This window comes from Mugil cephalus, chromosome 7 (assembly GCF_022458985.1).
Source record: "Mugil cephalus isolate CIBA_MC_2020 chromosome 7, CIBA_Mcephalus_1.1, whole genome shotgun sequence".
Taxonomy (NCBI): domain Eukaryota; kingdom Metazoa; phylum Chordata; class Actinopteri; order Mugiliformes; family Mugilidae; genus Mugil; species Mugil cephalus.
In genome coordinates this window covers 22,669,496-22,680,534 of record NC_061776.1, presented here as the reverse complement: position 1 = coordinate 22,680,534, position 11,039 = coordinate 22,669,496, and the positions used below count along the sequence as shown (strand labels likewise).

Below are 11,039 nucleotides of genomic sequence, written 5' to 3'. Positions count from 1 at the left end.
GAGTGCATTTTATGAGGTACATAAGTTCACCACACACCAGAGTTTGACAAAGTTTGTACAACGTGGGAGTGAAAAGGATTTACTGCGTGCTTTATTGTATGATGTAACCATCAAACATCTTGAGGGTGAGGGGATCTTCAGAGTTTCAGGTGAAACGCTGTAGTGAGGCCCCGCAGGACAGGAGGGCGGTGCATTTATTTAATCTGAATGAAAATTTTAAGTGTAAAACAATCAGAGAATCTGCTAAACGATAACCCCTATAGTCTAGTGTTAACTAGAACAGTCAAACATTTCCATAAGATTTTACATCACTGGATGTCACGTCCTCAAAGATCAAAGCAGTTCCTCAGATGCTATAGACGCAAAATAAATATAAGGAAGGACAATTTTCCAATACAAACGACAATTTTGTCTTACTAGAAGCTAGAGGCAGCTTAGGCTAGAACGCAATAATAATGTAAAATCTAAGTTTGTAAGTCACAGTCTTTCAAAGATTCCAGGAGTCGACCTCATCTTTGTTGCTGCTTCAGAGGATTTCCAAATAGAAGGGAGTTATTACAGTATACTGAGTTATGTCAGCGGCCTCTGAAAGTGACAGAAAAGCTTTGTTGCCACTGGAACAGAATGGTTTTAAGGCTAGTATCAGCAAATCACAATGGGTCATAGATGTGGTCACTTGATCACAGTGGAGGCAAATCCCTTAACCCAACACTGTAAGAATGTGTAATAAGGAAGTCTTGTTTGGCATTGTTATAATAATTTCTGACAGTTATTTAGTTTATTTTGTCATATTTAAGTCTTTGAGTACAATCGACAGTTAAAAACAAGCTCTGGAAAGAGTAAAAAAAAATCCTTTTTTATTTTCCTACTAACACTACTTGCATGTTCATACAGTCTGTCAAAAACAACTTGTGCTTAAGGTCAAATATTATACAATGGGATAAAGTAGTGCACAAAATTGTCATCTTTCTGCCCCTTTTTATTCTCTGGGCTTCAGAGAGTTGATAGTTTGGAGCTCTGCAGAAAACCTCTTGCCCAGATCTTTGTTGGCCTGCAGGAAGCCACCCAGACTCTCCAACAGCACAGTGTCCTAAGGAAGAGACAGAAAGTCATGTAATATATTCATTTCACATACTATGTGTACATCTGCATTTGTTCTTCCTACCTGTGCCTTTGTGTCATCATCCTCAGCAGTGTGCAGACATTCCTGCAACATCTCTTGTAGCAACTCAGCTTCCCATTGGCTGACTAACTCGGTGCTGGTCCCAGACTCACTGACAGAATCAGACACTATTCCATCCGATAAGCCAGAAGAATCCATTTGATCCATGCCAGAGACACAAATTGACAAATCAAGAGCCAGCATCTAGATAAAAAATGTGACAAAAGAGTGCATCTCGTCATTGAGGCCCAATTCAGATATGATTACTGGGTGACCTGCCACGTAAGAACACACGTACTCAGAGTTGTCTACTTGTGATCGGGTCATCTGTGATAGTACCAGGTGTAAATTGAAGCAGGGAACTCTATGATATAGCTGTGAAAGATCTTATGCATATATTAGAGATAAGATAATGAAGAATAAAGAATGCACTTTTGAATTTTCCAAAGTTAGCACTACAGAGGTGGAAAAGTGATTGCAGTCCGTCAAGAATGATAAACCACCTGGTAGTGACAATAGACTGTAAAGTGTTTAAGACGGTAGCTGCTCAAATCGCTGCTCCAATACGTCATATTATTAATTTAAGTTTTGAAGATATCTTTTTAATAGAACTCAAATAGTTTTTTAATGGTTGCTCCTCAGAAGCTAGGCAGGTTGTGTCTGGTATTCCACAGGGGAGCTCACTAGGTCTGTTACTATACTCCATCTTTACAAATTACTTTCCCCTGGTCCTGGAGGAAGCCAAAATTTCCATGTATTTTGATGACACAACAATATATGTAAATATGTACATGCACCCACAGTAAAAGAAATCAGTGATCAGTACCCTAAAAAGAGAATGAACAGCAGTACTAGAATGGATAACTAGCAACCGATTAGTTTTAGACATACAAAAAACTAAAAGTATTATACTCAGGACAAATCATTCACTGAGCAGTAAACCTCAGTTAAATTTGATGATGTACAATGTTACAGTTGAGCAGGTTGAAGAAACAAAGCTATTGGGTGTCATTTTAGAAAGCAATCCGTCATGGACAAGCCACATAGATGAAGGAGTTGCACAGATAGGGAAGAATATATAAATCATAAGGAGATGCTCTGTGTATTTGGGAATGGAACTGGTCAAACAAGTGGTTGAGACACTAGTATTGTCACAACTAGATAACTGCTCAGTGATTTGGTCAGGTGCAAACATGAAGGACTTTGAAAAACTGCAGCTGGCTCAAAACAGAGCAGCTCGTCTTGCCCTTAAGTCTACAATAAGGTCAAATGGCCAACAAGAGGTTGCTGCTTAGCTGCCTAAAGCTAAAAAATAATCTATATTTAAAACAGTGCTGTATAGGGAAATGGTAGCATGGAACGCACTGACAAAACACATTATTGAAGAAAAAACAAAACCGGGCTTCAAGAGCCGACTGAAAAACCACCTAGCAGCTCAGAGGAATGGAGGTATAGACTGGACACATAGACTTACAGACACAGGAACAGACATACATATACACACAGATGTATGCGTTGTTTTCAATTGTTATCATTGTAATGATGCTGATAATGACTGTTGTTGTTGGTTATTGTCATTTATGAGTATTATTTCATTTACATAGAGTTTAGCTGAATGAAATAATGTGAACTAATAATTAATACTTCCACCAAAGGTTATGGTTTTGTTGTTGTCATTGTTTTACTTTATTTCTATTTCCTACTGTTTTATTTTATGTGTGGACCCCATGAAGATTAGCTGTTGACGGGCAGCAGCTAATGGGGATCCCAATGAACACGATAAACACAGCTAGAGAACACTAACTTGCTCACCTTCTCTATTTGTTGTCCAACTGTTGCCATCTCTGGTACTTGTCTGAACTGCTGCACGAAGAGCTTCACAGTGGACTGAAATTGTCTCATCCATTCACCATTCACACGAAACTCACACGAATGCATCAGCTCATTCCTGAACTGGATCACCTGGAAGCACACACACGTTACGGATTACCACTTATGACTATTTTGACAAACTTTTTTTTTTTACATAATGTGTCTCTGGCGGAAAAAATAAAGGCTAACTAAGTTCCATCTAGACTTCATATATTCAAAAACGTCCAACTGAACTCCTACAGACAAAATCAGATGCAAACAGTGGATTAAAATAACCTCTACAATCATCCATGACCAAAGTGTGTGAATGAAAATTAGGTGTGTCCATATTAGTAACACAATTCTGCAATCAGTCTGATTTAACAGAAAAAAATAACTTTTTTTAATATAACATAAATAGTTTTCAGGCTAAGATAAATGAGAGTATGAAGCGGCCATTTTTAACTTAAATATAATTAATATATATAAAATATTTACCTTTCTCACTAATTTTGGATCTACAGACGAGAAATATGTGCAGAAGTTGATCAGATTGAGCAGAGCGGGGGCATCGCACTCACTGGCTCGCTTCACTTTGGCCTGACCTCGTGACATGTAGGCCTGTAGAGAGAGGGAGACAGGGAGGGAGACGTCCATTAGACCCGCACATTCAATCTTACTGTGCGATACCATATAAATATTAATGCTATAGATTATATTCTTGTGGACAATTTTTTAGCCTCATTTTTTCTCTATTCTACCACATGGGAATCTCCTTCATATTTTATTTTATATATTCTTTTAGAAACAACTCAAAAAACATGAAGAACAGCACAAGGTGTTGACCTGGCCTCCAAATTCACTAGATCCCAAACTGATAAAGTATCTAACTTCTGTTAGACAGCATACTCCAAGTTTGTTCTATACTTCGGCACCATTGTCAGCATTTACAGTATACTTCCCGGCCAGTGTGCCTGCGCTACATTAAGGTCATTTTAAGTTCGTCTGCAGTGTTTATGACTGGTTGCAAATCCAACATGACTCATTCATTTAGATGGAAATATGTAGGAGGAAATGCCATGCTACCAAGCGGGCCAATCACAGTTACGGCGGTGTTGCAACTCTGAATGTATGCTACATTTTGAGCAGTAAGAGTCAGGAAACATGTTTTTTGCAGCTGTTCCAATCACAACATTAATGCGAACAGCTTTTCGTAAAATAAATTGCTTTATTTCTTTTTTTTTTCTTTTACAGCCAGTTTAACTAACCCTAACCCTTAACCCTCTAATGTAATTCTACATGCTGTATACATTATGAAGCCGTTTTGGAGGGTATAGGGGACACACGTGAGTTTAATGTATCACAATTTTATCTTTATGATACAGGTTCTATAGAAAGTGAAGGGAATTCAAAAACTGCTGCAACCACAGCACTCTCCCCCTTGTTGGGCCGCAAAAAGCAATACGCTTTTAAATGTGAAATGCAGAGGTATTAAACAATTAATAAAGACCAGAATCACATTTGAATATAATATTTGGCATAAAAATAAAGTTTTAAGTATGTGTGCAGAGTGACATGTGGACTACCTTGGCCAGTTCCCAGTGGTCTGTCCTCCAGTGAGGAGGGAAACAGTTGTCCCAGTAGATGGTGGCATTAGACTGTCTGTGGTGTCTCAGGATCACCCTCTGCCACTCTGAACACGCCCTACACACTGAGGAAGGCTACACACACCACATGTACACAATTATGTTTACAAACTACTGAGAGAATAAGTAGTTCATAGTCCACTCAGATCGACTGCCCACATTTAGATAACACAAAAAGCTATAAAGAATGACCTCATTGCCTCTCGGTTTACATGACGACGTCTGGCAAGGATTTCGGAGCACAGGGTTTTGATGGAGCAGATATTTGTGGAAAGCTCTCATCTGCTGGTCGGTGAACGGATGGAGACCATCCTTCAGTATGAGCAGGCACCGACCCGCTTTCAGCCAGTTCTTATAGCCACTGTCGTTGAGACGAAACTGCAGCTCCTCTAGGACCATCGCGGCTTAACTTCCTGACAAAGCGAAAACAGTGAAGCAGGGCATGTTTAGCTCCACCCAGTCAGGACAAACCTACCAGCCACCACGAGATGGCGCCATGTACCTTGTTATTGCTGCCGGTTGGCGCGCGAAGTGTGCTGATGTGGTAAAAAGCTTTCAATGCACAGATAGACGCTCGCTAGCCAGTTCATTAGCGGCACTAGTGAAAATAAATAGATTACAGTATAACAGTCCTGCACCAAATCTCCCCTTACGACTGCTCTAATGTCCCGTTTATGTTTAAACAATTAAAAAAAAAAAAAAAAAACAGGTATTTAATCTGTGTCATTATTTTGGAGGATTTTTGTCATTTGTGGTGCTGTTAAAATTCTACGTATTGAACGTTAAAGTGTTTCTTCTGGTATTTAGTTTAACAAGCTGCCAAAAACAAAGAAAAAATAAACAAAATGGGCCTGTCAAAACAAAAGAAACATTAGTCAGAACAACACAATACGATTCAATCCACACTGAACACTGAGCCCCCAAAATGAAAACACAGTTGAAACAACAGCTCGCTCAGTTATTTGAAACAATTATTGAATACCTTCGTGAATCTTCATGAAGATTTTGTGCAAGACTATTATATTAGAATGCATTTGCTTTTCAATGGTGAAAGCAAATGAACTGGCAAGTGTGTGTACTATAAAATGGTTGGCTTTTGGATTCATGGATCAGATTCAATACGGGAGCTACAAGGCCTGATTCACACATTTTTTTCTAAGGCTCCTATGGATTTTGTTGGGTTGGCGGAAGAAACCTCTTCATTGCACAAACATGCCCTCCACACTTGGATCCCAAAAAATAATCTATTCTTTATTATTAAGCTGTTACTCATGAAGCTGCAAAGACTAAAGGCTGACTCATGAGCGCTGGAGCTGATGCCTCACGACAGAGTCAAGATGTTCTTATGTTTCAACTCACGCCATACAGTACATGACCATCTAACACAGCGGGGGCACCATGTAATTCAAGCTCATCCTCCTCCTGCAAGTCAACACATCAGTCAAAGGTCTATAAGTAGAAAGCTCTCCACAACAACGATGTGAGTCTCTTACTCTTCATGATTTGACTTTGGGACGATCTCAGTATCCAAGGTTGTTATTAACTCCATCAGACTTCTCAGACTTCACAAGGTTTTCCAGCCATGCTTAGATCAGACTCATCGTGGCGTGAATCAGTTATGACACTGTGCTGTGTTGCCATCTTTACCAACTAAGATCTGTGCCTGGGGCTATCAGTATTAATCTTTGTCACGTATTAACAGCAACACGCAGGCCAACATTAGAAAGTCATGGTGCTTAAATTTAAGGAAGAATGTACGTAGCTATTTTTTCATGTAGCGAGATGTTTGACATCACACACTCATTTTGTGCCAGATGCACACACTATTTAGAGCACTCCACTTTGGATCAGGGTGTTAATACCTAAGTTTGTGTAAGAGCCTAACCTGTAATGTTATAATCATAATCATTGCTACAAGTAACACCTTGTTAAATACTACATTAACACATCAACTATATCTATATCTAGGACAATTGCAGCTGTAACTCAGTAATTATGACAATACTAATAATGTTTTAGCAGGTCTATAGGAAGGTGAGACGATAAAAACCTTTGTGTAATGTATGAACGCATCTGATTCCATAAACCGCTGGAGCTGCTGGTGCATTGTGCCAGTCCCTTATGAGAGATGCCATCACCAAGCAGCTACAACTGCTGCCTGCTGGCCTAAGAAGGGATTAATACCCAGAAGAGCCTGGCCAGCAGCTGCATGCACTGACATCCCTGGGGCTGCTGCTGAAGGTGTTCATCAGGGAGGAGCTGACAGATACCGCGTATCAACTGAGACTAAGGGCTTGCAGCAGGAGAGAAGCTGCTAACCCCTTGCTATTTCAAGCCTGAGCAGCATGGAGAGACATGCCGCAAGTGTCAAAAGAAAATACACCCAAAAACACTTACACTTAACATTGCACCTTCCATTTCTAGACCTGTTGTGAGTTTTTATGGTGGTATTTTCCTCATAGGCGCAGATAACTGTCAGACAACATCCAGATATTTCCAGCCGAGCTGCTGCTCCAGAGGACAGTGATTTTGAAGCCACCAAGAACTGCTGCAACCTCAACAGTAAATGTCAGATTTTGGTCTCCAAATGTTCTCCCCAAAAAAACAACAACAACAAAAAAAAAGACTTGGCAGTTTCTATTGAAACGGGAACTAACAATAGGACAATGAGTATGAGTAAAGAGGTAGGACACCGCAAGCTAGGGTACAGTTAGCAATTAACGTCAGCTTTGAAAAGGCTAACATGTCTGATGTCATAAACAGAAACAGGAGCTGATTGTGCACAGAAAAGTGAAAACTGAGGGTAAAATATCTTAAAAACTAGCAGTATGCCTTGCCATGAAACTTTGAAGTTACTCAGTAGAACATACCGCCTTGTTAACCTTCATTTGTGGATCTTTCAAGGTTGCACCAATACTGAATATGCAACAGAAATTCTGTATTCATATCAATGGTGCATCAGACCAAATAATGAAAAGCCTTGTATGCTACAAAGGATCAAGTTTATATTTAAGTTTGGGATGAAAAAGAAAAGGTAAGAAAGGTTTTACTCAATAATTCTGATCTGTGAGTGGGTACGCCACGCTGAGATATCTGAACGATCCAAGCATCACATTTGGTATTCAGTCTCTCCTTAAGGAATGAAATGTGGGTTAATTATTGTACATCTTTTCATCTAACACCATCATTAGGTTAAAATCTTGTTTTGTTAGGAACCCAGAAAAATAATATATAAAAAAAACACTTCAATCAGTCTCAGTATTCTCTACACAGTGCCAATTAGTAAATGTTCCACGAATTAAAATGGCTGCTGCGTACATCTGCTAAACATTGCACATACGGTGTTTGGAGTACTGCCAAAAAGCCTTTCTGGCAGAAAGGCTTTGGGAGGGTCACACGAGGTAGCATAATAAGTGACCAAGTCCTCGTAAGGTAAAGGTCATAGCGGATGATTGCTCAGACTCAGACTCAAACTCAACGTCAAACGATTTGATGACAAACAGCCAAACGTTAAGTTTAGGAAAGGAGCATGGTTTGGGTTCAAATCAATACGTTTAGTGGTGACCACAATGCTGGAGCCTGTCTCAGCTGTCGTGGGTCGAGAGACAGGGTACATTCTGGACAGGTCGCTGGTCTGTCACAAAGAGACATACCATACCAAACCATTCACACTCACAAGCACAACCACCGCCAATTTAGAATCACCAGTTAACATAACAAGCATGACTTTGGATGGTAGGAGGAAGCCGGAGAAAACTCATGTTACGATGGTCTCATGTTGCATGTTCTCTCTCACAATAATGGACAATAACCTTGTCTGACCTTTTATATTTGAGTTTGGGATTATGTTAATTTTTTTTCCTCCTCACATCTTAAAACTGTCTTTTTCAGGGAAAGGGTAAAAAAAAAAAAAAAAAGTTTTAGTTGGCTTGCATCCTTTGATAGCTGATTGACTGCCTTCTGCCCAGTGCATGCTGGGATACGCCCTTGGCCCCTGCGACCCTGACCTGGAATAATGATGGAAGTGCACAGGAATGCAAGGTAACAGCAGAGCTTGTGCTTTAACTGCCGTACAGGTTGCCAGGCCCACAAAATGTAGCTGAAATAGGCAGAAACAGGATTCCCAATTAAAACGTATTACGTTACAATTATGAAAATGAAAAGACATTTGTGTTGTATCAAATAATTCCATCTTTACATGAAAATTTAATTAGTCTTTTAGGATGTACAGAGAAAAACAAATATCCCTCTATCTTTGTAATTGGATCTCTATGGATTTGATGATAGTTAAAGTAGATTAGACGCCCTGGAGTACGTGAGCGTGTGTGTATGTGTATGTGTGTGTGTGACTGAGCGTGTGTGCACAAATGAGTCCTCCTCAGCATTCAGTCGAGGGGACACAACAATATTAATGTGCGCGTGTGCATAGGTATGCATGGGGTTGTGCGTGAGCTTGTGCATGAATACATATATGCATTTGTGCGCACGTGTTAGGATGTGTGTGTGTGTGTGTGTGTGTGTGTGTGTGTGTGTGAGCGTGTGCGTGTCACAATCCCAGCAGGGTGTTTTTTTAAGCAGAGGAGATCAAAGAGACATTAGTATTCTGAAATAAATCACATGCTCAGGCCTCAGTGCGCCGGTCCCCAAACACATACACAGGAGACACACACTCGCTCTCTGTCTCATTCTCTCAGTCTCCTCCTTTTTCTTTCCCCTACCATCTCTCGCTTCAAAAGGCACCACCAGCCCAACGCACCTTCACCACCTCCACCCTCTCCCTCCAACCCGCTCCCTCCTCCTCCTCTCCTCCTCTTCTCCTCCTCCTCTCCTCCTCCCCCTCCCCCCCAGCCCCTAACGGCCTTCAGAGCTATCTGCTTACTGGCTCTGAATCCTTTGTTACATCCTTTCAGTTTCTCACGTTCCAACTTGAGCCCCGTCTCCTCCCTCCGTCTGCAAATAAGCAGGAAAATGCTTTGTCAGAGAAAACTGTTGTTCATTGCCGAAAAAGTCAGAAACGCAAAGTAGGGGTTTTTGACAAGTATATCCTCAGGGAGGGACCTCTCATTCTCTCTCCTTCTCTCCATCTTTTTTTTTTGCTTTTCTTCCCTTGCCCCCCTCGTCCCTCCCTCTTTCACACCTCTCTTTCACTCTGCCTCCCTTTCCCCAACTCTCCCCTGAGCTCAGCAACAGAAGAATCATTCAATTTTTTTTTTCCTTTTCTGTTTTTGGTGGGTGAATGTCTTTTTGGAGCAGCGCGAGAACTTCTAAGACTTTTGACAATGCTACAACTCACTCACATATTCTGAAGTAATGAGAGCTGCTCTGCCAGGCGGCCAGCACCAGCCGGACTTCGCTTTTCTCTGAAATATGGTCATTGCTTTTGCCAGAGGGAGAAAGAGCGGAATAGAGGAAGTGAAAGGGGAAGGGAAAAAATGATTGACATGGTACAGCAGGGAGAGGAAGAAGCTCATTTTTAGCCACAGAATTAGAATGAGTAGAACATAAATGCCCCCTGTAGCTCCCTGACAGTTACAATATCCATGAGATTCAGGGTTTTCTTTGTGCTTTGTTGTCTCTGTGAGTGCGCGTTCATTTGCATGTGTGTGCACATGTGGGTACGCGTGTGGGATGGATAAGTTTAGGCCAATGTGTACACGCATGTACTTATTTATGAGCGTGCTTGTATCTGTGCGTGTCTACTTGTGTGTGTGTCATTTTGATAGCCACCCACATGAATATGCAGATCAGTTTTAGAGAGCGTATGTGCTCAGCATTAAAGCCCACTCTCCGCTGCTGACCCAATTTCACACTGCAGTGTATCTGTGTGTGTGTGTGTGTGTGTGTGTGTGTGTATGCGTGCACTTGCTTATCAATGCATTTTGCCAAGCTTGGAAAAATTGTGCGGTTAAGACGGAGGCGTACAAGTAGGTGTGTGTGTGTGTGTGAGTTTGCCTATGAGTGTTTATAAAGGGAAAAACACACGCGATAAGACCCATCCAGCACACACACACATTCACAGCTGGCGGTGAATAACAAAATTCACTTTAATATATGCTGACCAAACCCCAGTCTAAAAGCCTCCATAACCAGCAGCACTTCTCTTCTCACGTGTATTGTTTTTTTTTTTTTTTTAAGTCCTAGCACCTTCCTCACTTTGACCTTTAATCTGATTTTAGCGCTATGGAATAAAGTATTTTTAATTATTAATGAAAGGAATTACAAATCAATTATTTACTTTCTTGCCAAGAGTTAGATGAGAAGCATGATCTGACTTTGTCAACAAGTTTTATTTTATTTGCCCACCAACACAGTTTAAATTAAAAAAAAAAAAATCATAAAAAAATTCATATTCATTCGAGTAATGACCTTGTTTGTTTAAA

At 40.6% G+C, this 11,039-nt stretch overlaps 1 protein-coding gene across 1 annotated transcript; it reads right to left on the bottom strand.

The window, feature by feature from the left end:
• Window positions 1-835: 835 nt before the first annotated feature.
• Window positions 836-5,092, bottom strand: LOC125010195 (uncharacterized protein CXorf38-like). Its single transcript, XM_047588579.1, has 6 exons — window positions 4,852-5,092; window positions 4,600-4,734; window positions 3,512-3,634; window positions 2,975-3,124; window positions 1,166-1,366; window positions 836-1,090 (listed from the first exon to the last, which is right to left on the bottom strand). Exons 1-6 carry the CDS (start codon window positions 5,056-5,058, stop codon window positions 980-982), a joined length of 927 nt encoding a protein of 308 aa, XP_047444535.1. The 5' UTR covers window positions 5,059-5,092; the 3' UTR covers window positions 836-979.
• Window positions 5,093-11,039: the final 5,947 nt, after the last annotated feature.

Bases quoted from the DNA above. Each gene is read 5' to 3' on its own strand.
- LOC125010195 (XM_047588579.1), bottom strand. From the start codon at position 5,058: ATGGTCCTAGAGGAGCTGCAGTTTCGTCTCAACGACAGTGGCTATAAG. The intron at 4,735-4,851 runs GTCATTCTTTAT...TGGTGTGTGTAG, and splicing joins GTAAACCGAGAGGCAATGAG to CCTTCCTCAGTGTGTAGGGC. The intron at 3,125-3,511 runs GTAAATATTTTA...GTGTGCTTCCAG, and splicing joins ATCCAAAATTAGTGAGAAAG to GTGATCCAGTTCAGGAATGA.